General features: G+C 52.9%; 1 protein-coding gene across 1 annotated transcript in view; it reads right to left on the bottom strand.

The window, feature by feature from the left end:
• Positions 1-27506, bottom strand: part of KIAA2012 (KIAA2012 ortholog) — a 125962-nt gene that overhangs the window by 19359 nt on the left and 79097 nt on the right. Inside the window, exon 12 of the mRNA XM_062196846.1 lies at positions 20503-20640. Coding sequence (XP_062052830.1) covers positions 20503-20640 — 138 coding nt within the window. The remainder of the gene's footprint in view (positions 1-20502; positions 20641-27506) is intronic.

Below are 27506 nucleotides of genomic sequence, written 5' to 3'. Positions count from 1 at the left end.
TCTTTTTGTAGACTTACAACTAGAAACATTACAAAAATATTTACTACGTCTCCATATACTGAAATCCCTAATTTCTTTTTTTTTTTACAGGCAGAGTGGATAGTGAGAGAGATACAGAGAGACAGGTCTTCCTTTATGCCATCGGTTCACCCCTCAATGGCCGCTGCAGCCGGTGCATCGTGCTGATCCGAAGCCAGGAGCCAGGTGTTTCTCCTGGTCTCCCATGCGGGTGCAAGGCCCAAGCACTTGGGCCATCCTCCACTGCCTTCCTGGGCCACAGCAGAGAGCTGGCCTGGAAGAGGGGCAACCGGGACAGAATCCGGCGCCCCAACTGGGACTAGAACCCGGTGAGCCGGCGCCGCAAGGTGGAGGATTAGCCTGTTAAGCCACGGCGCCGGCCCATAATTTCACAATATACTTAAATATGCTATAGGGGGATGTTGGGGGAACCTACTATTTGTTGTCAACACTGGTAAGTGAATTAAGCATCCATTCTGTCTCCCTAAACAGTACTACTGAACGACTACATAGATGAGGAGTCTTCCAACTAATCAGGGAAGAAGAAATGACAGAATTGCACTGTAACTACTTAGCATCAGAGGATCTGCAGGTGCTGGTGTCTCAGGGAGATGAGCAGACACCGTCTCCTGGTCTTGCCCAAAGGAAACAAACAAACCTAAAGCTGATCAAGGCTCCAGTGCCAAGTACTACCTTGCTGGAAATGTTAAATGACACCATGAGGCTATAATCAGAAAATCAAGATTATGGAAAACTTAACAAGTGACCCAATTTCTTAAACATAAGAGGGGAGAGAAGAACAGAACCTATAAATTAGACTGAAAGGTTCTATCAAACAGTTGTAAGCAAACTCCCAGTTAAAATAATCAGGAGACAATTATAATGGAGTATTCAACCAGATTAAATATTTAGTTCTTAGGTGTAACAATATTATGTTGGAAAAGCCCTGAGATATATATTCAGTCATATGTGGGTAAAACATGAGCCTCAAATTTGTTCTAAAATAAGATGAAGAGGAGGAGGAGCTGGGGACATACTGGCTAGAGAAGCAAGCGCACCAGACAGCGCACGTGAGAAGGTGTAAGAGGGAACGGTCTTCCCTCCATGCTCACTCCACAAATACCCACAACAGCTGGGGCTGGGCCAGGCCAAAGCCAGGAGACTGGAACTCAATGCAGATGCCCTATGTGGGTGGCAGGGGACCAACTATTTGGGTCATCACCTGCTGCGTCCCAAAGTGGGCATTAGCAGGAAGTTGTCTTAGAAGCAGAGTCGGAACTCGAACCAGGGGCCTGGATATGGTGGGCTTCCCAAGAGGCAACTGTGATGAACACCTGCCCTGGGCTTCATGTTTTGAAGCACTATTCCTCCCCAATGATTTTTGTTGATCTACATTTAATGATCTTGTTGAATTCTGCTGTTAATAGCCTGACCAAAGTCCCTTGGGTTTCCCATGTAAGCGGTGCTAAGGTCTAAGAATAATGACAATGCCATTCCCCCTTCCCCTTTCCCTTTCCTGTCATTTTCCTCACCGCTCACGTGGACAACATGAAACAAAGACATCAAGGGAATCCTCATCCTAGTCCTGTCTCTAGTGGGGGTGCTTCAAAAGTTCTACCCTAAAATGGGGTGCTCATTGTAGGTTTTTACAGACACTATCAAAACCAGGAAGTCCTATTCCTACTTTGACAATTGGTAATTACACACTGAATTTTATAAAACTTTTGAATTTTTTATAAAACTTTTTTCCTTTTGCATCAACTGATAGGGTCCTAAGCCTTTCCGCTTTCAACATTTTAAAATGCCAGAACATGAGAGTTCCCGCCTGCTAGTTTGCCCTCCAAACTCCCACAATGGCTGGGGTTGGGCCAGGCCTGAAGCCGAGAGTGGGAACTCCGGTTTCCCATGTGGCGGCAGGAACCTCACCACCAGAGCCATCCCTCTGCCTCCCGCCATCTGCTCTGGTATAAAGCTGGGGTTGGGAGCGCGGACCCTGATGTGGGCACGGGCATCTTCAATCACCACGCTGAGCATCTGCCCCTTTACCCTCCCCCCACCCCCAATTTACATCCCCTCTTAATTTCAACGTATTTTCGGGTTCTAAGGTTTTGCCTCTTCCATTTTTTTTTTTAAGATTTATTTGAAAGGCAGAGTGACAGAGAGGCAGAGAGGTCTTCCATCTGCTGGTTCACTCCCCAAATGGCCACAATGGCCGGAGCTGGGCCAATCTGAAGCCAGGAACTTCTTCTGAGTCTCCCATGCAGGTGCAGGGGCCCAAGGACTTGGGCCATCTTCCACTGCTTTCCCAGGCCATCAGCTGGGAGCTGGATTGGAAACGGAGCAGCCGGGACTCAAACCGGCACCCATATGGGCTGCTAGCCCTGCAGGCAGTGGCTTTACCTGCTATGCTATAGTGTTGGCCCCTCTTCCATTTCTTCTGGGATATCTTCTTTGCCACCTCTTCTGGTTGAGGAAGTTTTTCAGTGAGGATCATCTCAGTGTGGCATGGGGAGCTCACGTATGGGTTAACTCAACCATGATCCCTGTAGGGATGGTGGCACATCTTGGGGCTTTGTTCAATGACCTGACAGTCAACATCCAAACCCTCAAGTTCAGCACCCTCTCTGCATTTTCAGCAAGTGCAACAGAAACTCAACACTCTTGTTGGGCCCTGTGTCCAGCCCCACTGTCCGGCCTGGGCACACCCACCAATTCCACCTTTGCAACGGTGCAATGGCACACGTTGCTTCTTTAATGCGACATCTTTCAGATACTTGGTGGCTTTTTGGATACACCATGGATGCCTGGACAGTTTAAGTGTTCTTTAAGTGAATAGGAGGATCTGAAACTCTTGATTTGCATAATTTTGTGGGGTTTTCTGGGTCAAGTGAAGAGCCATCACCTGAGGCCTCTTACAGGAACAAACTCTTGATGTGAATTAGATAAACAGGTTTTCAGATGTTAGATCTTTGAATTCCTGCGATAAACCAGGTGAGTCATAGCATAGCCATTATTTCGCAAAATATAGGCATAAAGAATTCAGTTGGCTAGTATTCCACCAGAAGTTCTGCATCCTTGATTATAAGGGAGATTGGTCTATGGTTTCCCTCTCTTGAGCTGCTTTGTTGATGAACTCCGGTCCTGGCTTAGAAGCGACCTCTTTCCTGGAAGGCGAGGCAGGCTTTCAGACTCAAGGGTGGGCGACAGCTGTGTTCTGGGACGCTGGGGACTTCCCAGGGTTTCCAGGCCGGGCTGAGTGGGAAGAGGCCAGAGACATTTTTAAGGACACTTCGCTTCCTCCCTTTCCACCACAGATGGCTTGGAAACACTTGGCAGAAGGAAAAATAAAGCAGTACCAGGACAGTCCGAGGCCAGCACCGTGACCCACAGGGCTTGCCCAGTGTGTGTGGCCCCAGGCTATCCTGGCGGGCTGTGGACCTGGCAGGTGGCCCTCCCCAGCTCCCGGACACATGCTGCTGGGCTCCTGGCTCCTTCTGCAGCCTTTTATTCCTGGAGCCAGAACTGTCCCCCATAAAGGCTTCGAACCAAACAGAGCCGAACTGAACCCGAGCCTCACCAATGCGGGGCACAGCTTGTGTGCATAATTCTCCCGACTTGTAGATCTTGAGATCCTTCATCCCTGAAATAACAGAAGTTCTAGAGATTCTAAATCACCTCTAAGATTCATGCTGGTTTAAAGAATGCTGTCCTGGGGCCAGTGCTGTGGCGTAGCAGGTCAAGCTGCTGCCTGCGGTGCCAGCATCCCATGTGGGTGCCAATTCAAGTTGCAGATGCTTCCGTTTCCAATCCAGCTCCCTGCTAATGTGCCGAAAGCAGGGAAGATGGCCCGAGTGCTTCAGCCCCTGCACCCATGTGGGAGGCCTGGATGAATTCTTTGCTTCGGCTTGGCCCAGCTCTGGCTTTTGCAGGCACTTGGGGAGAGAACCAGTAGATGGAAGACCTATTTGTCTCTGTAACTCTGCCTTTCAAATAAATAATTTAAAAGATTTGAAAGGCACAGTTATTTATATAGAGATGGGAGGGAGAGAGAGGGGGAGGTAACAAGACATGGAGAGAGAGAGAAAAGATCTTCCATTTGCTGGTTCACTCCCCAGATGCCTGGGGCTGGGCCAAGCCGAAGCCAGGAGCTCCCATGTGGGTGCAGGGGCCATCTTCCACTGCTTTTCCAGGCCATTAGCAAAGAGTTGGATTGGAAGTGGAGCAGCTGGGACTCGAACTGGCACCCGTATGGGATGTCAGCACTTCAGGTGGTGGCTTTACCCACTATGCCACTGTGCCGGCCCTTTCTTGAGAGGCAGAGAGAAAGAAACAGATGAAGAGAGCTCCCATTCTCTGGTTCACTCCCCAAATGCCTGCAATAGCTAGCGCTAATGTTGGAAGACAGAAATTCAATTCCAGTGTTTCTGTGGCTGGCAGGGACTCAATTTCCCGAGCCATCACCTGCTGGCTCCTGGGGTACTGACAACAGGAAGCTAGAGTTAGGAGCCAGAGGTAGATATCAAACTCAGGTACTCCTGATGTGGCACGCAGGTGTCTCGTCTAACCCTAGACCAAACACCTGCCTCTTTTAAAGGCAGTTTTAAAGTTAGGAACACAAACTATTTCTTGATCAGAAACACATGGATGGTGTTATAAGCCTTAAAAGAGCTGGGGGAGGGGGTGGCGCTGCAGCTCACTAGGCTAATCTTCCGCCTGCAGCGGTGGCACCCCGGGGTTCTAGTCCCCGTTGGGGCGCCAGATTCTGTCCCGGTTGCCCCTCTTCCAGGCCAGCTCTCTGCTGTGGCCCGGGAGTGCAGTGGAGGATGGCCCAAGTGCTTGGGCCCTGCACCCCCATGGGAGACCAGGAGAAGCACCTGGTTCCTGGCTTCGGATCAGCGCAGCGCCCCGGCCATAGCGGCCATTTGGGGGGGTGAACCAATGGAAAAAGGAAGACCTTTCTCTCTGTCTCTCACTGTCTAACTCTGCCTGGAAAAAAAAAAAAAAAAAAGAGCCAAGGGCCCTGGAGTCCTAGAAACCTTGGTTCTTATCTCAGCTTCCCCACTTCCTGGCTGTGTGGCTTTGGGAGAGTTACCTGATCTGAGCCTCACCTGTGCAACAATGCACACTCCCTCATAAGGAGATGGTGATGAGGAAACCAGGCGAGCGTACGTAGGGCACCAGCACCGCATCTCACCTCAGTTCGTGCCGTCAGTCACTTCCCTCTTCCTCACCCCTGAGTGCCCAGGTGTGGGAGGTTGCGTGGGTGGCGCTCCCGCCCTCCCCATTTCCGCAAGGTTGGTGCCTGCCCGTCTTTCAGAGTTTTACATCTCCAGGCTCTGCAGCCCTCCGCCTAGGCATGGAAGGCGCAGGTGTTCCAGCGGGCATGCGCATCACACAACCTCAAGTGTGACAGCTCTGAGGGCCACCCTCCTGGGGAGCGGGTGCCCCACAGACACAGCCCCTGCTGGGCCATCTTGTCCTTTTGACAGAGTGGATAGTGAGAGAGTGAGAGTGAGTGAGAGAGAGAGAGAGAGAGAGAGAGAAAGGTCTTCCTTTGCCGTTGGTTCACCCTCCAATGGCCGCCGTGGCCAGTGCGCTGCGGCCAGCGCACCACGCTGATCCGAAGCCAGGAACCAGGTGCTTCTCCTGGTCTCCCATGGGGTGCAGGGTCCAAGCACTTGGGCCATCCTCCACTGCACTCCCAGGCCACAGCAGAGAGCTGGCCTGGAAGAGGGGAAACCGGGACTAGAACCCGGTGTGCCGGCGCCACAGGTGGAGGATTAGCCTATTGAGCCACGGCACCAGCCATCTTGTCCTCTTTTTAATCCCCCTCTTTAAAAACCCCTGCCTGAAGAATCTCTATTCAGATTTCTCCACTTAGGGAGTGGGCACCACCTTTAACTCTTTCTCCCCCTCCACCTGAGGGCACTCCAGATCAGACCCACTTGTCTCACAGCTAGTAGCAGCCAGAGTCTGGGGAAGGCAGTAGAGCCTTGCTATTGCCCCGCTCTGTGATCGAGGCCGTGTTGCTTAACCTCTCTGTGCCTCAGTTTTCTTATCTCACAAATGGGGACAACAAGCACTCCCGCATCATAGAACTGTTATGAAAAGTTTAACAAGACACAGCACACAGGAGCATGAACAGCTGCCTGTCTTAATGCCTCCATTGTAAATTAACTCTGCTTCACTAAAGTCCTTCCTTCATGTCAGGCACCACCTCCTGCAGGAAGCCTTCCCTGACTTCTCCACCTCCCTCCCACCTCAGTCTGGATCAGATGTCCTCACTGTGTTCTCTGGAGAATACCAACTTCACTCTGCATTGAAAACATCTGTGCACACACCTGGGTCCCCCTCCAAAGTGGCTGCAGCCGTAAGGAGGTCATCTTATCCAGCCAGGGAGGGCTGGGACTTTGCTGAGTGGATAAAGGCAACTCTCATTCAGGGGTTAGAGACCTACCGGGTTGAACCATGGACCCTCTCGGCATCCAGGATTCGGCTTTTCTTCCCAAGGTTGTTAAATCAGAGACGCCCAGAACAGTGGACTGGGCTAACTTCAGTGAGGAAGTGGAAGCCTGGGGGGGCCCCATCCGCAGGCGGTGGCAAAGCAGTGCCATCCGTCTGGACCCTTCGGCCTCCCACCCACCGGCTGCCGCCCCTGGGGCAGGGCTCCCTGCTCCTATAGCAAACCCCGAGACAAGCCGCTTACGAGAGAAGGAAGCTCATTTTGCTCACGGGTTTGGAGGTTCACAGTGCAGGCCTGGGTGGCTCCGCTGGCTCGCTTGTCGGGTGGCAATGGCAGAGGCGTGCAGAGAACGGATCACAAGGAGAACCGGGACGTGTGCGAGGGGCCGGGGCCAGCTCAGCGCTTAGAACCCCCACGCAGGCGTGCCAATTTCTGAGGACACGCCCCCAACAACCCCACCAATCACCGGCATTGGATTCAGCTGTCACTTTACTGCATCCCAGCAGCCTACGATGTGGGGTTTACGTGTCCGCAGGTGTTGCGGAACGCCATGGCGTTCACACTACAGCAGGTGTTGGGGAGCACCATACAACCCCATCTTAGTCACCGCTCACCCCGAGGCGGGCTGCGAGGGGCGCAAGCTCTGTTTACACGGGGACAGAGCGAACCTGGTGGGCTGGCCTCCCCTGGGGGCAGGTGTCCTGGCTCTGCAGCTTGGCATTGGCAGGCCTGGGCCAGTCACGGAAGCAGAGCGTGACGTGGGGTGGGGCCCTTGAGCTGATCCAGCCCAACCTTGGTTTATGGAAAGCGAGCAGCCTGCCCTGGACTGCAGAGCTGCTAAGGCAACGCACGTCTTACGGCCCTGAGATCCAGTTCCCTCCATGAGTGCCTTCCAGCGTCTCACAAAGCCAACAGGCATGTGAGTCAGCTGAGCCTCTTGCTCAGTCACAGGTGGTTCTGGAGGGAGACCCTGCTCCTGCCTTCCTAACAAGCCTCCAGGTGCCGGCTAGAATGGGTCTAGACGGGAGGGTCTCACAGAGATCACCTGGCTACAGCTTGCAGCTGTACTGATGTAAGACTTAGTGCGCCAGCCACTGAGTAGCCCCCAAGGGGATGGAGCTGGCAGTCGCCATGGCCACCCCCCCCCCCCCAGTCTGTGCTGGAGAGGCAGGTCCTGGCTGGTGGCTGTGCATCTGTCCAGGTGGAGGACCACCACTGTAGTAATTCCTGCAGGCTTCCTCCCTTCACAAGGAGTGAGTGGGTCATAGCTGAAGCTGACGCCTTTATGGCGAGTGCTTGGGAATAGGGAACTTCACTGTGTGAGGTCTCCTGAATACGGAGCAAGTTCCACTCCCACAGGGAACATTTGCCAGGCCTTACTAACATCCTCACACCTGCATGAGAACTACAAAGCCGACTCAGGTGGCTACCCAATGCACACGGGTGAACTTGAACTAGACTTCTGGGCTCCCAGGGAAGCGGGAGCATCATCAAGTGACAGTGAAGAGCTCGCCGAGTTGACTGCTCTCTGGCAAGGGACAGAAGATGGCCTGGCTCCCTAGGCAGCTCTCATTAGGTCAATGGCAACGACAGCTCCCAAAGCCCCACAGCGGACTTTGTACTTTAAAAGTTATCAGGTGGCCGGTGCTGTGGCAGAGTAGGTTCAGCCTCCGCCTGCACAGGCGCCATGGCGTTCGAGACCCGGATGCTCCACTTCGGATCCAGCTCTCTGGTATGGCCTTGGAAAGCAGTGGAAGATGGCCCAAGGACTTGGGCTCCTGCACCCACGTGGGAGACCTGCAAGAAGCTCCTGGCTCTTGGTTTCAGCTTGGTTCTTTCTCTCTTTCAAGATTAATTTATTTACTTGAAAGTCAGAGTTCCAGAGAGAGAGAGAGAGTGAGAGATGTTTCATCTGCCGGTTCACTCCCCAAAGGGCTGCAACAGCTGGGGCTGGGCCAAGTTCAAAGTTGGGTACTCCAACATGGAATGCAAGTGTCCCAAACCTGCATCTTACGCACTGTGCCAAAATGCCTGCCCCTACGCGATACTCTTGGTCATGGGGATGCTGCCTGAAGCAGTGCCTGCCCATCAAGTCCTTGCCCTCCTCCACCCCCTGTTATTTTTAAAAGAATAGATTAAATTGAGTCACTGCTAAACTCAGAAACAAATACTAGAAGCAAGACCCAGGGCAGTGGTTCGGTGGAGTGGGCGGGGCCAAAGCTAGGTGCTGGGAACTCAAGCCAGGTCTCCCGTGTCTGGGCTGGGGACCCAGCCACTGGGGCCACCCCTGCTGCCTCCCCATGACCACCAGGTTCACAATCACTGGGGGACTTAATTAAAATGTAAACTGTCAATCCTTAGCCCAGGGACTCTGGGGGTGGGGCCCAGCGTTGAACAAACCTTCAGGTGTTTCTAACGCACACTGAAGTTGGAGAACACTTGGGCAACAAACAGGAACTGAAATTTTCCTTCTTCCTTGGGCTTTAGGGGGCGGAGTGGAGGGGTGGAAGGGAAAGTTTAGTCTTTAAAACAAGAACTGTTTCCCAAGTCCTCTTCTTTCTGGAGGGCGACTTGTCCTGCTTTGGACTGCCTTGGGAACGCTTGCACAGGGGATTCCCGCCTAATCCAAGACTCGTGGTGTCCCCACTGGAGGTGCCATTGGCTCGCTGCTTATCATTATCCTGGAAGATCACTGCTTAATTCAGAGCAGAAAAAAAAATTGAAAAAAAAAAAAAAAAAGCCCTGACAATTAGCCCGACAATTAGCCTTTGTTTCCAGGAGGGGAAATTGGTCCTTAAATAGTTTAAAGAAATTCCTTATACTTCCTCTTTTTTTTTTTTTTTTTATTCCCTTAAAGACTTGAAATCCTCTTTAGACATTAGCATGTATCAGTCCAGAAAGGTAAACGCCTTCTTTAGTTTTCTGCAGAGATATTTCATTGCTCCAAACGCTCCCTGAACAACCTGTATGGAATCAGCCGGAGCCTGCCCTTCTGTTGTGAGACAGGACATCTGTTCTGAATGACTTGGTCATTGCTTAGTTTTCACCACACTCTGTGCTGCCTAAAACCTCCATTGTGGGGCCGGCGCTGTGGCATAGTGGTTGAAGCCACTGCCTGCAGTGCCGGCATTCCTTATGGGTGCCGGTTTGAGTCCTGGCTGCTCCACTTCTGATACAGCTCTCTGCTAAGGCCTGGGAAAGCAGTAGAAGATGGCCTAAGTCCTTGGGACCCTGCAGCCACATGGGAGACCCAGAAGAAGTTCCTGGCTTCTGGCTTTGGATCAGCAAGGCTCCAGCCATTGCAGCCATTTGGGGAATGAACCAGAGGATGGAAGACCTCTCTCTCTCTCTCTCTCTGCCTCTGCCTCTCTGTAACTCTGCCTTTCAAATAAATAAATAAATCTTAAAAAAAAAAAAAAAACCTCCACTGCACTTGGCTGAGACCTTGGAGCCCTGTCAGTGCTCACATTCTGCATATGTGACTTACGATATGGAAGATCTGGAGCCCGGAATGCATTTCCCTGGCTACTGTCACTCAGCTTTGAAAACGGAGGTGGCAGGAGTCTCCTGGGAGCTGAGGCCCTGCGTCAGAGCTTGACCAAACGTAGTGACAAGGTCAAAGTTGGGCAGGACCCCCAGCTGCCTGCCAGAGTCTGCATTGGTACGAAGCTGGCGCCGGGAGCTCGAGCCAGGAATTGAAGCAGCTCTCTGAGAGGGAAGCAGGCATCTTGGCTGCTAGGCCAAATACCGCCCCCAAACATTTTCATACCATAATAAACTTATCTTTTTTAAACATCTATTTAGCTTGGGGAGTCAGTTGGTTATTATGCTATTCTTTTTTTTAAGATTTATTTATTTATTTGAAAGTCAGAGTTACACAGAGAGAGGAGAGGCAGAGAGGTCTTCCATCCGCTGGTTCATTCCCCAGGTAGCCACAATGGCCGGAGCCAAAGCCAGGAGCCAGGAGCTTCCTCCAGGTCTCCCACATGGGTGCAGGGGCTTAAAGACTTGGGCCATCTTCCACTGCTTTCCCAGGTCATGGCAGAGAGCTGGATCGGAAGAGGCCGGGACTAGAACTGGTGCCTATATGGGATGCCAGTGCTTCAGGCCAGGGCGTTAACCTGCTGCACCACAGCGCCAGCCCCCTAAACTTATCTTTTAATTCCGTTTGCCAGGGAATATTTTTATTTTATTTTATATATATAGAGAGAGGGGAGAGAGAGAGAGAGAGAGAGAGAGCGAGAGCGAGAGACCTTCTGTCTTCTGGTTCCTCTCCAAACGCCCACAATAGCCAGGGCTGGGCCAGGCTGAAGCTGGAAGCCCAGAACTGCATGTGGTTCTCCCACGTGGGTGGCAGAGACCCAGGTACTTGAGCCGTCACTGCTGCCTCCCGGAGTGAGCTTTAGCAGGAAGCTGGCATTGGAAGCAGAGCCAGGACTCAAAGTCAGGCGCTCTGATACAGGATGTGGGTGTCCCAAGTGGTCCTCCTATCATCATCTGAATCCAGGCGCAGTGAGATCTTGAAACGTTAGTACAGGAGGTGAGCACTGAGCTTAGCAGTTAGGATACTGGTTAGGATGCCCAGAGTACTTGGGTTTGACTGGCCCTGGCTGCTGCCTCCAGCTTCCTGCTAGGCACACGGGGGAAGCTCAGGTAATCGGCTCCTGTCACCTGCACGGGAGGCCTGGATTGCGGTCCTGGCTCCTGGCTTTAGCCCAGTGCAGTCAAGGCCATTGTTGGCACTTGAGGAGCTAACTCTTGTGCGCTCTTTCTCTACCTCTCAAATAAATAAGTATGGAAAAAATTAGTATAAACTTTGGTTATTTTTGACTAGGGCATCAACTGAAAGAAATGACAAAAGATATATAAAGATATATAAAAAAAACCAAAAAGATCAAGTTCAGGATGAAGTCCCAAATTGGTGACTTTGCCCACTCAAGGTGACTTAGATTGGTCAACAGTGGCCAAGACAGGGTAGATATTTATTCACTGTGATAGCCAAGTCGAGATGAATATTCATTAAAGCCTACTTGATGTGAATTACTTCAATGTTTCTCGTGGAACTTAATGAAGACAGCGTCGGGGACAGACAGACCGGGTCATGGAGGTTATGGTGGAAGCAGCTCCACAGCTCAAGCCCTCAACTGGGCAGCGCAGCGTCGCAGCTGCTGGCCTGGACCGAGCACCTCTGTGGGAATTACGGGAATTACGGGCTTCAGTGGAAGGACCAAGTAGGAAAAGCGGCCCCCTCTGTGTGCACGCAGCCCCGGGCTGCGGTGCAGGGCTCAGGTGCAGAGCGCGGCCCCGAGTCCGGCCCCGCACGAGCTCCCTCTGCTGGACACATCTGTACAGCAGCAACTAGCACCGTCCTGGGCCTGTGAGTCCCTCATCACCTCCTGTGCGAGTCGCCCCTGTGCGAGGGGCAGAGCGGTGGAGGTGCCTGGGGGCCGTCGGTGAGGCCCCCAGTTTCCACGCTCTCCCATCAGTGCGCAGCGTCTGGCATCGCCGAACAGCCCAGGGTGTATGGGACAATGGCCGTGGCGAGAGCACGAAGCCCGGCCCCGCTGCCTCTACCTTGGCCGTCCTGGTCGGTTCCTCCGAGGGGTCCTCCTGGTTCTTCGCCGGAGTCCAGTGCGTCGCCGCCCTGTGGGGTTAGCACACAACAGAGGCGGTGAGAGGAGGCCGGCGCCTCTGTGCACCACGCCTTGGGGTGAAAGGGACGCAGTTTGCTTGGTTGTTCCTTCTCCTCTTTGTCCTTTATTGCACCTGAAGTGAGCCCGGGACCTGGGACCCCGGCTCCGGTTTCTCTTCACATTTGGGGCCCTGCCCGCAGGCTCACCACCACCCAGTGGTCCTCAACCCCGGCTGCACCTGCCCGCAAGTTAAGGAGCTGACCAACCAACCAACCGACCCACGACTCCCTGGACCGAACGCCCCACATAAAAATCCCACTCTGGAGCCGGGGTGTCTTTCAGCCTTTGAGGGGATTCCCAAAGCGTGGCTGGGACTGGGGGTCACGCCAAGAAGGCATGGCCATGGCGGGTCGAGCCGGCGACCCAGTGGAGCCCGCGTTTGTGTCGCTCCAACTCTGCTCAGCCACTGAGCTGGCGTCCGGCGCGCAGGGCCTGGAAGTCTCCCCGAGCCTTGGGGGACAATCAATTCTGCACTCTCTCACCGGTGCCCAGCCTACCTCGGGAGGATTCGGCACCCCGACCCCCTCGGACTTCCGGCACTTGCGGCCTTTGGACCCTGTGGGCGTCTTACTCTGTCGCCAATGCGATGCACGGACACACAAACGCTAAAGCAGGTAAATAACTGTCCTTCCTTTGGGTTCCTGCTTTTGGCGACAAAGCCGATTTGCCCAAGGGGGAGGGGGAATTCCATCCTTGAATAAACGGAAAGATTTAAAAATACATACTGGAGGAAAACTTGCCTCAGTCACAGTAAACTACTTACTTAGTCAGAAGCCTAGACAAGAGAAAACAGTTTAAGAGTCCCTGTTTATAAAGTCTTTTCATCTAACAGGAAATTGGATTGAGAAAGAGAGAGGCCAGCGTCCTCCTTTGGAAGAATTTCAAAGTCACGGAGGAGGAAGCTCTGGGCTCAACAACACGCAGCGACCAGCGTTCAGAAAGTCCACGGAAAATGTGCATTCTGAGAAACGAGGTGTGGGTTCCAATGTTTTGGCACTGAAATAAACTTGTCACTTAATTCCAGTTTTCCATGAACTTTGAAAAGTATTGGTTTATTTATTTTCATTTTATTTTGGAAGGCAGAGAGAGAGACAGACAGACACAGAGAGGTCTTCCGTCCATCAGCTGGTTCACTCTCCAAACGCCAGCAACAGTTACACAGAGCAGGGCCAGGCTGAAGCCAGGAACTCAGAGCTCCACCTGGGTCTCCCACCTGGGTGGCAGGGACCCAAGGGCTTGGGTCATCCTCTGGTACCTTCCCAGGATATGTATCAGCAGGACACAGGGGTGCAAGCAGAGGAGCCTGGACTTGAACTTGGATATGGGATGCAGGTGTCCCAAGTGATGACTCAGCCACTGCTCCAAACGCCTGCCCCTGTGTGATCTTTGTGGAGTGTACTCACCTCCTCAGTTCACAGATGGGAAGATAGAGGCAGGAAGAGAGATTTGGAAAGAACCTCTCTTTGTCCTTGTTAGGAAAAAAAACCATAATCCTAATTTGAAATTCTATCCTTCAGCGACATGCTACTTAAACAAGAGTCAAAAACCTCGTTGTTTTAGATATGGGAATACACATGTGAAATAATTTCTACTTAGGATCACTCATCACCAAACAACCTGAACACCCTCTCAGTTGAGGACTAAAGACATACATTCTGGTAATTTATACATGGAATACCATACAGCTATTCAAAAGAATAAAGCGTTTCGTTATGAATTAACGTTGAAAGAATTCCAAGAAATACTGAGTTTAAAAAAGTAAGGCTCTTGCGGGTGGGAGGGAAGTTATGGGGGGGGGGAGCCATTGTAATCCATAAGCTGTACTTTGGAAATTTATATTCATTAAATAAAAGTTTTTTTTTTAAAGTAAGGCTCTGAACAATGTATATAAGGTGCTAAAGTCTTCAGAAAATATCTGTGTGTATTTGCTTCCGTGAACATATGCTTTAGACAGCTGCAGACAGGCCCCAGTGCCAGTGGCAGAGGCTGTCCGAGGGACAGGAGTTGAGTGACTGAGGCATTTGCTGTCTCATGCTTACATTTTAAAAAGCCTTCTGGACTATTTCAGATTCAAAATTTGGATTAACAAACCAAAGCTAAACAAGAATCTGTCGTTTTTAATACGAGCTACAAATGCAGTCACTAAACAGAGCGACAGGAACACAGCTCAGATAGGTTGTGCACTGTCATCAGAAATGCCTGGGACCAGAAATGACTTGGGGTTCCTTGGATTTGGAATATTTGCTTACACATAATGAGACATCTTGGGGATGGGGCCCAAATCAGTGGGGGTGCGCCCTAAGAGGGGACTGTGGCAACCCAGTCTCTCTATATTTCTGTTTGGTGATGTATGTTCTTCTTCTTTTTTTAAAAAGATTCATTTACTTATTTGAAAGGCAAAGTTACAGAGAGGCAGAGGCAGAGACAGAGACAGAGAGAGAGAGAGAGAGAGAGAGATCTATCTGCTGATTCACTCCCCAAAGATGTTTGTTCCTATACACACACACACACACACACACACACTCCTGCCATGATGCACTGCCATTTGCTACCCTCACTACATGACAAACCCATGCCCTCACCCTGCCTGATCTTGGACAACCTCTTCTCTGTATAAAATTAATTGCCTCGGGCACCTTGTTGTAGTAACACAAACCTCACTAAGACACACTTCCTCTGTTCATTCAGCTAATGAGTGCTTGTAGAGTGTCTGCTGTGTGCCAGGCACCATGCCAGCCACTGGGGTCACAAAACTACTCCCAGGCAGCTCACTGACTCCGGGGGCAATGACAAGAGATCTCTCAGTGTCAACGCAGTGTGATGGGAGATTATGACACGTGCCTGCAGGTCTGGCCAGGAAGTGGATGAGGTGCTGAGTTCTTGCAGCGACTGGGAAGGCAGGCCACAGCCCGTGAGCATCAGGACCGGAGTGGCAGGGGTGAGGTCCTGGGTCCGCCCTGCTGGCACCGCAGGCCTAACTCTGATAGGCATTATGTCACATGCATCATGGGGGTCACCGTTTCTTCACTGCCAACTGACAGGTGCATGGCAAGTCATCTCAAGCCCTACTCTGTCCTTGGAGAACCTTCTAGCAGTCCTGCCATCCAGCCTCAAGCCCAGCACCTCATCTAAGCTTCCAGGCCCACAGCAGGCTAGAGAGATGGAGAGGAGAGAGCAGAGAGCGGTTTGGGATGCAGGAGTCAGCAGTTAGGGCTCCAGTCGGCCTCTGGCTACAGGCATGACCTATCATAGGAGCTCAGCTTCTCCATCTGTGAAGTGGGAGTGGTGGCAAATACTGCACAGAGTTCTTGAAAGGCTTGGCCAAGGAAACACATTTGGCAATTCCACATAGCATACCACGTGACACACACATATACATTACTATGCTGTCTGAATGATGGATGAAAATCAGTATCTCATTCGATTTCAGGTAGTGTAACTTTTCCGGTGTATTCGAAAGACCTCACATCTTTTCTCTGATAAAGAAATCTGACTTAGGGAAATCATAAGCTACCTCATGTTAGCAAGAGGAAAATGCATCCATCCCCAAATCTCTGCTCCCCGCTCACACTCTGAAGCCAGAACAAAGATGCACAATTCAATTCTTCATGGGAACGGGAGAGACGGAGCTCACTGATGGCAGATTTGTGGGCTCTGTGGCTTTAAATCCTAGCTCCCTCCGCTGCTGGCCCTGTCACCGACCGTCTCTGAGCCTCAGTTTCTTCATCCGCACAGTGGGGACCCGCGCGCTAACCAGAAAGGCGGGTGGAAAGATGAAATGATCTTCAGTGTGCGAGGGGCCTGGCCCGTGGCAGGCATCAGTGGCTGTTTGTTCCTTTCTCCCTTATGAATTGAGTCCTTTATAGATGTGAATGTTCTTTGAAAACTATTATTTCCTGTAATTCTCACCTCACTGTTGGGAGGCAGGCACGGAGGTCCCAGTCTGATTATCTCCATTTTATTAGAGAGGAAACGGACTCCCAGGAGCGCTCCAAGGTCACTCGGTGTCACAGAAGACCAGGGCTTCCCAACTATCGGTAGGACACTTTAAGATTGAGAACGCTTCACTTAATTCTGGGCTATCGCAGGTAGCTTTCCTGGAAATATTAGTCAAGTGTCCTGGAATCACTCAGTCTAGAAAGCAGCCCGTGGTCCCTCGACAGCTGTCTGTTAGCTGGAAAGCGAAGCAAGTTTCAATGGCGCTGGGGACCAGAACTCAGCTCCGAGGCAGCCCACTCCATCTTTGGAGCCCGTGTTGAGCCACGTGTTATTTCCCTGTGGCTTCCAGTGACTACAGTCCATGCAGTTCCTCCCTGCAGAGACCCAGGGCTCAGTGGCAGTGGCGGTGACCCTCTGTGCTTGCTGGGATGTACTTGCACCTGCCCGCACGGGTGAAACCGGGGGCTGAATCGAACTCAAAAGCAGGCAGGGGCTGCTCGGTGCCCTAACTCCAGGCACAGCTGGCTCTCAAGCCTGCACCCAGGCAGGTTCCTCTGCCTACCCTGCACCTGAGGGCGCCACGCGCCATGACAGCTGCGTGGTGGCAGCTCACTTCTCATTCTTCATGTCATCTAGGCACAACCTGTGTCTCCCCCGACACTGGTGTATCAGTGTATTCAGTTCTGTAGCTCCCTTAATAGGCATCATTGCTATTTTCTTCCTTACCTTGATCATTTAAAAAGTTCCTGGGGCTAGACTGTGGTGTAGTAGGTAAAGCTGCCACCTGCAACGCTGGCATCCCATAGGGGCTCCGGTTTGTGTCCCGGCTGCTTCTCTTGTGGTCCGAGTCCCTGCTAATGCACCTGAGAAAGCAGTGGGGGTGGCCCCAGTGCTTGGGCCCAGCCACCCAAGCGGGCAACCCAAAAGAAACTCCTGGCTCCTGATTCAGCCCCAGATCTTGCAGCCATCTGGGGTGTGAACTGGTGCATGGAAGATTCTCTTTCTATCTCCCTCTCATTATGTAGCATAAAAGGGGTTAATCACTTGTTTTCAGTGTTGTAAAGAGGTTTTAAACTCGAGGGGGACACTATATGCTGCAACTGAGGAATGAATGAGGCTCTGAACATCTTCCTGCAGCAGATGGCAGGTACGCATGCACAGGTGGAATTGTCTAGGCGTGCACGGCTGCTTGACTGACAGGCAGCAGTGCTGCTGTTGTTGGGTGGGCCCGCCGCTGGGATCTGTTATCTGTTAGGTTTAGACCGAGAGAGTGTGGACTCGGGGGCGGGCTGCCCAGCTTGGAACATTGTTTCTGCCCCGTCTCAACTGTACACTTGCAAGGTTACTTGACCCCCCAGTGCCTAGCAGGATAAAGGCAGCTGCTCCTCGGATTTGTCTCGTGAGTTCAGTGAGTGTACACACATAAAGCCCAGAGCCCAGCACACAGTAAAAGCTCCCAAATGCTGGCAGTTAGGGCTGCTTGTGTCCTTCTCCATCCCCTTTCTCTGCCTCGTCTTTCTGCCTGCCCCCAATCCTTGCGATGTGCCATGCTTCCTACGTGCACCAGGCAGCAGGAAGCGGTCCTATGCATGGGCTGAAAAGGCACAAATGAAAGGTGGCTTCCACACAGCTCCGCAGGCGGACAGCCCACGCGCCCGCCCCGAGCCCACCATCCTTGTCTTTTTTTTATTTATTTTTTTGACAGGCAGAGTAGACAGTGAGAGAGAGAGAGAGACAGAGAGAAAGGTCTTCCTTTGCCATTGGTTCACCCTCCAATGGCTGCTGCGGCCAGCGCACCGCGCTGATCTGAAGCCAGGAGCCAGGTGCTTCTCCTGGTCTCCCATGCGGGTGCAGGGCCCAAGCACTTGGGCCATCCTCCACCGCATTCCCGGGCCATAGCAGAGAGCTGGCCTGGAAGAGGGGCAACCGGGACAGAATCCGGCGCCCCAACCAGGACTAGAACCCGGTGTGCCGGCGCTGCAGGCGGAGGATTAGCCTATTGAGCCACGGTGCCGGCCGAGACTGTGTCTTTCTACAAGGGAATCCCTGAGCACCCGGCACTGTGGATAGCGGGTAAAGCCGCCACCTGCAGAACCAGCATATGGGCGCTGGTTCGAGTCCCGGCTGCTCCACTTCCGATCCAGCTCTCTGCTGTGGCCTGGGAAAGCAGTAGAAGATGGCCCAAGTCCTTGGACCCCTGCACCCATGTGAGAGACCCGGAAGAAGCTCCTGGCTTCAGATCGGCATAGCTCCAGCCATTGCAGCCAATTGGGGAATGAACCAATGGATGGAAAACCTCTCTCTCTCTCTCTGCCTCTCCTTCTCTCTCAGTGTAACTCTGACTTTCAAGTAAATAAATAAATCTTAAAAAAAAAGGCAAGTGAATCCCTGAGAATCCAGGAGCTACCAGTAGGGAGTAGGTCCATGGAGGAGAGCTGTAGACAGGGAACATTCCCAAGAGAAGGCGTGGTCTCTCGGGAGGGGCTTGGTCTGGGAGCAGGAGGTCTTGGAGTGTGTGCCCCGAGAGCCCTGAGGGGTCAGCTTGAGAGACCACTCTTGCGAGTCTTCAGGAGGGCAGGGGGGGAAACGGGCCTGAGGAGAGACAACACCTGTCCTCATGTAGCCCTGGGCCAAAGTGGCTGAAGGAAACGTGGAGAGCGGAAGCATTGCAAACATGAAATATACAGAACAATTCTCGTCAAATTCCCCTTTTCTGAATCTTGCAGTTCTTAGGTGCTATAAATATATTCTCACACCATCTTCTGGGCAATTGTCACCTTCTAACCACTCTCCGCTTTGATGATTCGCTAAGTTTACTGCGTGTCACCTGCACTAGCGTGGAGCAGTGCCAGGATCTGGCACTGTTTTGTTCACAGATGCATCCCAGGGTCCCAGCAAGTGTGAGACACACGGCAGGCAGCAGGTGCTCAAATACTGGTTAAATGAATGGAGAGTGAAAGTGATGACAACACCTCATAGGGAAGTACCAGCCACCATTCTTTTAAGTGCTAAGGGGAGAACTAATCTGTGGCTTAGAATAAAAGAGGTGGTTTCACAGGGGGTAAGTAACAGCATAGCAATATTGTGTTTTTGAATACTTAGAGTGAGCATCTTTTGTTTTGTGGCCCAGAGTGATTCTTCCTTCTCGCACTTTTAAGTCCCCATTTCCTTTGTGAGACACCCATTCTCAGTCTGTGTGGCTCCAGGGCGGGCCAGGGATGTTTCATTTTGGGCACGGGCATGGGACTCCGGTAGGTTCACATTCCAGCTCAGGAATGACCCAGGGAAGAGAGGCTGGTGCCAGCCTCTAGCACTGTGGAAAAGCCTCCCTGAGAGGAAGCCCAGGCGAGCAGAGCCCAATGGTAGAGGGAGACAGCCCACTTAGGCAAGGGCATGGTTGTTAACCCAAGCTACACCTAGCAGAGCCGGGATTGGGTGGATCTGCCGAGGGTCAGAGGCTGGGCCCCCTCTGGAGAGTGACCCCCACGGCTGCGCAGTCCCCACCTGTCTACAGCACCAGCCAGTGCCACCATCAGGAACTCCACAACTGTTGGTGTCTTATCCGCTGTTCCTGTCTCTCTGATTCACTTCTGATGGAGGCCCCGGGATGCTGTCCCTGGGGCTCGGGAAGCACCTGCGGTCCAGACCTGCCTCTGTTCCTACCCAGCTTCCGGGACTTTATGCCTGCTTAGTTCCTGTCCGGGCACCTCCGAGGAGGACAAAGAATGGGCGGGGAAAGGGTCCTAAACCAGACAGAGGACTGTGGGATGACGAGGGTGCGTCAGCTCGCGGAGGGAGCACCTTCCAGGCGCCACGTGCCATGCGCTGGGGCAGGGGCAGAATGGCAAAGATGGACAAATGACTTCCTTCCCACAGGGACCCTCCGTACCCTTAGCTAGACACGAAGCCGAGCCCGGGAGATCAAGGAACCCTCAGGGAACAGACAACAAGGCTGGCCCTCCAGAAGAGAATTCGCAGTCGACTTTAAATAGTTAACTCAAGAATCCGTCTTCCCCACAGTGGGCCTCTCGGCTCCACCAAGTTGCAGGAGCAGAGCAGTCGCCATTATTTTAGCGGCTGGAAGAGCAAATGAATCCTATTTGCCAGTTCCATGAGGCGGTTCAAAGTTACCCTCTCTCCTCTCTGTTCCCCGTCCCCTACCACCCAAACCAGACACCCAACTGACTTGTCCCCGATGGCTGGCTGTGATTACCGTCCTAATTTGTTCGTTCTTCATGTGCTACAAACTGCCTATTTTCTGGCCCTTCTGATAAAGCAGGAGCTCCGAGGGACTTCTGAGGCTGTTTTTTTGTACCATGCAGAAGTGTATTAACTGGCATGGCTGTGTCTGTGTCTATAAAACCCCCCGTCCGCTCAGTGTGAGATCACCTTCAGGAACGGCGTCATGTCGATGTGCAGCTTGCGCGTGGAAAATTCTTTTCTGTTTGAACATATCGGCCCTTTATTTGTACAACTTTGAGGCTCTCCCGTCTTCTGAGCCGCCGCCTCCAAGGACCGCTGGGCTCCCTGTGAAGAGAGGCAGAAAGCCCAGCTTTGACAGGAATGATGCGCAGTGCAGCTAGAGCGGCCTGTGGCCCCCCACCCGTGTTTATAGAAAGCAGTTTTTCCTTGTTGGAACACTAATGGTAACACCTATTTTTACCGCCGAAGACACAGGGCACCCACAGGGAAGAAGACACAGGGCACCCACAGGGAATGAGCCGAGACTGGCTAATAACTACCACCTGGGGAAGTGGGGGAACGGGCCCTTGCTGGGCCCCAGGTCCTGATTCTTTGACTGAATCCTCACAACTCCGTGGGGCAGGTGTGGGTACCCCCATTGCACAGGTGAGGAAACTGGGCGGGGCAGGGGTGCTCCAGGAGGTTAAGCAACTTGCCCAGAGCCATCCAGCTCATACATGGCAGAGCTCAAATCCCCACATCTGCCCAAGCCTCCTTTTTCTTTCTTTTTTAAACATTTATTTACTTGAAAGTCAGAGTTACACAGAGAGAGAAGGAGAGGCAGATAGAGAGAGAGGTCTTCCATCTGCTGGTTCACTCCCCAAATGGGTGGGGCTGTACCAATCCGAAGTCAGGAGCCAGAAGCTTCTTTAGGGCCTCCCACGGGGGTGCAGGAGCCCAAGGACTTGGGCCATTTTCTACTGCTTTCCAGGCCATAGCAGAGAGCTGGATCGGAAGTGGAGCAGCCAGGACTTGAACTGGCATCCATATGGGATGCTGGCACTGCAGGCGGCAGCTTTACCCACTATGCCACAGCGCTCCCCCACCCCCAACTCCTTTTTCAATGAGATCTTCTGATGCTTCTGTAGCTCCTTAGCAGTCCGGCCGTGGTGCAAGACCCCAGTTTATTTCCAAGCTGAACCTGTGTTGGGTGGGCTAGGAAGAGTGAGTGAGTGAGTGTAGGAGACAGGAAGGAAGAATGGGCCAGCAGACCGGGCTGGTGCCCCAGGGGGCTCTCCTGCCTGGGGGCCTCGCTCTCTGGAGTGCGTCTTTCCAGGGTGGAAACTGACCAAGTCACTCCTCTGCCTAAAGCCTTCAGGACATAGGCCGAGCCGCTCTTAAAGGTCGACGAAGGCCTTGCTGTCCAGCCCTGGACTCTCTCTCCGGCCTTGTTCAGTCAACACGTTCAGCACCAGGTGTGGGGAAGGTTCTTGGGGGGAGGGGCAGCTGTCTACCGGACGTGTAGCAAGTGCAAGGGCCCCCATCCACCCTGCCTGGGCGTTCCTGGAGCCAGGCGGTCACCCGGGCATCCCTCTGCTGGGAACACTCCCCCTTCCCGTCCTCCTCAGGGGCTAGCCTGTGCCCCATACCTCCCAGACCACTGAGCGCTTCCTGTTCGTCCCCAGCGCACGCAGGAACCCCCGCTCCCAGCAGTGCCAGGGAGTAGGCATTTGCTGAACAAAAGAGCAATGGACACACCTAGGAGCCAAGGACCCCAGAGCCCAGCCGCAGCCCCGGCCTGCCCCAGTTCCCCCGAGGGGCGGGCTGTGAAGACACCTCCCAGGGAGGGCACGGCACCTCCAGGAGGCCGGCTCCTCCTTCCCAAAGGGCAGTACTGTGTGTTGTTTCTTCGGCTGGGGTCTCACCCACCCTGTTCCAAGAGCTCACCCTGGGCAGGGAGTTGACCACGCCCCTGTCTCCTGGGGGGCGGGCTCTCGGCTGTTGTCCATCTTCCTGGGAAGCCTGAAGCTCTCCCTCCCTAACATTTCTGTTACTTGCAAGCGTTAGGGATGAATTAAGGGCTGGTGGGACCCCTAGGCCACCATCATTCCAGTGACCTTCCACACCCGTTTCCTTTGTTTTGAAATGTGGCTGGAGATGCAGATTTTTTTTTCTGGACACATAACTATCCAGGGTTTTGTCATCCCAGTCATGTATCTGATGGGCTTCCCAGGGTGAGACAGCGCGGCCCTACTTCCAGATCAAACGCAAGCTTGGTTGGGTCCCAGTGAGAGCCAGGGTATTCCAGGCCTTCCACAACCGCCACGCATATCGCTGGGTGCAACCACGCGGCCACACAATGCTGCTTTAGGGGAGTCTCTCTGCAGAGCCCCCAAGAGAAGATTTTGTGTTAGGCTGCAGGACAAAAGGCATAGCCAGGGCCATGCCAATGGCTGGAATGACTTTAACTCCTTATGGGGGGCCCAGATGGAAGAGTGGGGAGTTGAGGGCCTTTGAGAGAAGTTTCTCCAAACCACTCAACCTATAAATCCTCTGGTGAAACAATTCTCTCGCCGGGCTGGCTCATCTCCCCAGCGTCCAGGGGCCATCAATTCTAGCTGGATGGGTTGTGTTCAGAGAAGGATCTCCAGCCACGGGAACGTGCAGTACTGGTTTGTTTACTGTGTTCAAGTGTTCTAGCAGAACAAAATGACAGTGAAAGGGGTTGTTGGGGAGCGGGAAAGAAAGGAGAAATGAAACAGAGCGGATCTGGGAGGTGGTGGTAAGAGGAGGAAAAGCTGAAGCCAGGAAGGAAGTCTTGCACGTGGGTGGTTTTTTATTTGCTCATTTCACTGGGATTAAGTGAGCGCCTCGTATGTGTCAGACAAATGAGCATGGAAACAGCCAGGATGCTTTTGGACAGAGGCTAATCCGGGAGCGCAGGATGAAGGGAAGTGGGGAGGGGATGGCCAGTGCCTCTCGGTGGTCAGGGAAGGCCTCTGTGAGGAGGTGACTTCGGGCCAGAGAGCTGGGTGACAAGAAGGAGCCAGTTGTGGACTGATCTATATTTAGCCTGGATCTCTGCAGTCGGCCAAGGTGGAGGCAAAGCCAGGCGGGGGTTCTTTGAAAACGAAAGCCAAATCCCTGACTCCTAGGCTCGCTGGGCCCCAGCCTTCTGCACCCCTTCCCTGGCCCTGCGAGGCACCCCTCTGTTTTCTGAGTGGCCGAGCAATCATACCGGACACTCACAGCTCCCGGGTGTGCTGAGAGCAAAGACAGCAGAATAAACAGTAATCAGGAGTCAAGGTCGCTAACGACGGAGGAGGGACAAGAAAACCCAGGTGAAATGGAACGGAGCCGAGATGCCCATGCTTTTCCCTGTCTTATATGTGTGCATTCTGGTGGGAATGAGGAAAAAAAAACTGATGGAAGGGTGCAATGTTTAGCAGAAAATCAAAGCCCATCCCTTCACCTGTAAGGTATTGTGAATACTTTAAAATTTTTATGTTCTGCTAAAGACACCTGGAAGCCTTCCTCTGTAGTAAATGAAACAAAGATTAATGAGCTAATTGGGTAAAGCTGATCTGGATTGCACAGAAGGCATTGCGCAAGTGCTTGGCATTTGAAAAGTTATCTGACATTTAAAAGGAGACGACGGTTAATGAATTCAAGAGCTAATCTTACACTCTGACCGAGTGAGCCATGGAAAATCCAGGATTATTATCTTGCCGTAAACATCATGTGATCCAGTTGAGCCATCAAAAGAGTGCTTTGGGCTGTGTACACACACACACACACAGAAGTAATACATAGAGGACGTCCACTTGGATTAAATGAGTATCTTCTCGTTTCCTTCCTTACTCTTGGGTTGTGAGCCACACCATACACCAGGGAGAAACCCTACTCCCCCCACCTTCCCACCTCTCCCAACTTGTGTGTCCTGAAGGATCACTGCCGTGGGGGGAGAGAGACAGGCTCGCCAAGCAGGCTTGGGGCACCTAACCTTCAGAAAGACACGAGGTGCCACACCCACCGCTACGTCCCCACCCATGGGTCCCGCAGAGCCACCGACCACAGGGATCTGTGCCATAGATGTCCCCAGAACCTCCCCTTTACTGCTCCCACTCCTGATTGGGGTCCCCATCTTTGTAGCTGCTGCTTAGTGGCCCCAAGAAGAGCTACTGTCCCTCATTAAGGCACCCCAGCCCTGGGGTGTCTAGGCGCCTCCCACACAGCTCACAATTTCATTCTGCCTGGGAGAGCAAGCTGTCAAGAGTGTCTGGGAACATGGCCGAGCTGGAAGGAGACGGCGGGGTGGGGGAGGGAAACACACCCCACCATTCTCAGGGCCCGGGAGCTGCTCCCATGTGCTCTATCACGTTGTCACACCCAACCCCTGCACACACAGGACATCTGTCCCCGCCTGTGAGAATCACCCTCTCCTTCCGACCACAGGGCTCCGGGCTCCCCGGAGGCAGTCCCAGCACATCCCGTGGGGCTCCGAGGCCCAGTGGGGATAGAGCCATCTGAGCGATGCAGTCACTGCACTGGGCTTCTGAGCGCCCCTCTCTCTGTACCCCTGGAAGGGCTGAAGAGCCTGACCAGTTTCTCTGCTTGGCCTTCTCAGATCTTGCTCGTTCCCAACCAGGGCAGCTGATGGGCCTAAGAGTGGGCAGCAGGAACGGGGACGAGGGTGGGGCTGGCCGGTGCTGTGCTGGGACCAGGCTACCTGGGGAGGGCGGGGCAGAGGGCCTGCAGCTGGGTATACACTGTGCATAAACCCCAGGCTGTTTGCAGGGGCCCAAGCTGGGGCAAGGCCGGCCACCCTGCTGCCCCGGGGGTCGCCACTCTAGGTTTCCCTGGCCTGGAGGAGGCAGAGGAGAGACTGCACACCCCGAGTCTCAGCGCTGCCCCCCAGCCTGCCCACTCAGCCCCTGTCTGAGAGCAGAAGGGACCTCAAGCCGCCACAGTCGGGCTCCAGCTGGCACAAATGTGCCCACCTGTCTATGTGCAGCCTCTAGTCCTGGAAATCACGAGGCACTGGGTATGGTGGCTTTTGCCAAGTTAGGAATCATTCTGTGCCTCAGTTTCCCTACCTTGAAAATGGGGCTAAGATCATGGTTGTCTGACCGATGGAGCGCGGGATGCTTTAATCCCAGGGCTGCTGTGACCTGGAAGCGGGCTCACCCACGGCTTCTAATACAGGGCTCGGCTTCACTGAGGGCTCTGTTGACACAGCAGTCATTGTCGCTGTCTTCGCATGAGCCGGAGGAGACACATTTTGAGCCAAAAGAGTGATCACTTCTGCTCCAAGGGAGGGAGCCACCAACTCTTCTTGGGGAAAGCAGTGGCGGTGGCCGCTCAGCCCCTGCTGGAGCCACCACCCAGCCAGTTCAACACAAGAGGTGCCAGGCCGTGGTGGCATGAAGGCTGAGCCCCCTTCGGACCCCAAGCTTAAGCCCACGCTGGGTGACTGCCCTGTTTCGCTGGGCCTGGCGTTGGCTTTTCCAGCCTCATAGCCAACAGGTGGGGAATCTCAACTTGGAAACCGAGTCATTTTGAAATCAGTTGATTTTCACTAGGCAAATGATATATTCATGGCGCTCTGATTCTCAGATTGGCTCCTGAGGCTTACCTAGCCCATAATTCAGCCGGAAGCGGAGCTGAACGAGCCTGTAGTGCTGGCACAGGAGAGGGCTGGACAGAAACAGAGCAAAATGCCCTTTCTCTTCTCTCCTACTGCCCCCAGCCCCTCCCGGCCTGACCCCTCTGCCGGGCCCTCCTGCCCTCTGCTCTCCACATTCTCCAGGGAGCCCTGCTGTGGGGATGGGGCCCGGCTGGACGCGCTGAGCCCAGTGCCACCTTCCCTGCCTTCCCCAGGCCTTCAGGGAGCTCCCTGAGTTTCAAGCAGAACAGTTAAAAAAACATTTTAAAAATCACAATGAAAGATGAGAAACTCAAAGGGACCTCTGCTAGGTAGAATCCTAAGCGGTGAACCAAAGTCAGAACTCCAGACGGCAGGGGGCTGCTGGGGTGCAGTGGGGTGGGGGGCGTTGGGGTTGGGACTGGGAGTGGGAGGCGGGGAAGGGCTGGTGGCCTGGTTCAGCGTCCTCCCAGTCATTCCTACTTTCCAGGCTTCTCCATGTCCACACCTGGACCCTTGGCTCCTATGCACGTTCCAAGGACTATTTTACAATAGCTCGCAAGGCAGGTGGCAGGGAAATGGAGTCATGAATGCTGTGCCCATGTCTTGGGGGCTGCCTGGCACCAAGCGTCATGTTCATACTTTCCCATGTGCTGCGGCATCTGCTCCTTGTCATGGCTCCATGTCGGAAGCAGTATGATCCTTTGCACAGAGAAAACTGAGCCTCGGAGAGGTTAGGAACCTGCTGAAAGCCACAGAGCCAGGAAGGAAGATGTCCGATCTAAGTGGAGTTTTATGGGATGCTCAAGCCACGAGGCCTCTTTTAAGTTTGGCCTTGTGTGAGTGGGGCCCTGTTGGTCTTGACACTTTCTCATCAGTAAAATGAGGATAATATCTGTACCCACCTCACAGGATGTTACAAGGATTAAGGGAGATAATTTAAAATCCTGCACATAGTAAACCTCAAAAAAAAAAAAAATCGGTTGGGTTGGTGTTGTGGTGTAGCGGGTTAAGCCACTGCCTGCAAGGCAGGCATCCCACATGGGTACCGATTCGTGTCCCAGCTGCTCTACTTTTGGTTCAGCTCCTGTTAATGGCCTGGGAAGAGCAGCGGAACATGGCCAAAGTACTCAGGTTCCTGCACCAACGTGGGAGACCTGAACGATAATCCAGCCTCCTGGCATGAGCCTGGCCCAGCCCCTGCTGTTGCGGCCATTTGGGGCATGAACCAGTGGATGGAAGATCTCTCTCTCTCTCTCTGTCTCTGTCTCTCCCTCTCTTGCTGTAACTCTGATCTTCAAATAAATAAATAAATCTTTTTTTTAAAAAATTGGCTGTTACTATCATTTAAATAGATACTCTCCAGATTACGGGGAAATAATTATTAGAGCATATGATAGGTACATGGGGCTCCCTATAAAAATTCTAATTTCATATGTTTGACATTTTCCATAACAAAAAAGAGAAAGGAATGAACTAGGCAGAATTGTGTGTCACTGGCAGCCAACAGACTTATTGAAATAAATAAATAGTTGTTAAAATTCATCAAACAAAAGCCTTGATTTTG

This window comes from Lepus europaeus, chromosome 1 (assembly GCF_033115175.1).
Source record: "Lepus europaeus isolate LE1 chromosome 1, mLepTim1.pri, whole genome shotgun sequence".
NCBI lineage: Eukaryota > Metazoa > Chordata > Mammalia > Lagomorpha > Leporidae > Lepus > Lepus europaeus.
The sequence above is the reverse complement of the archived record's forward strand: the minus strand, read 5'-3'. Positions and strand labels throughout refer to the sequence as shown.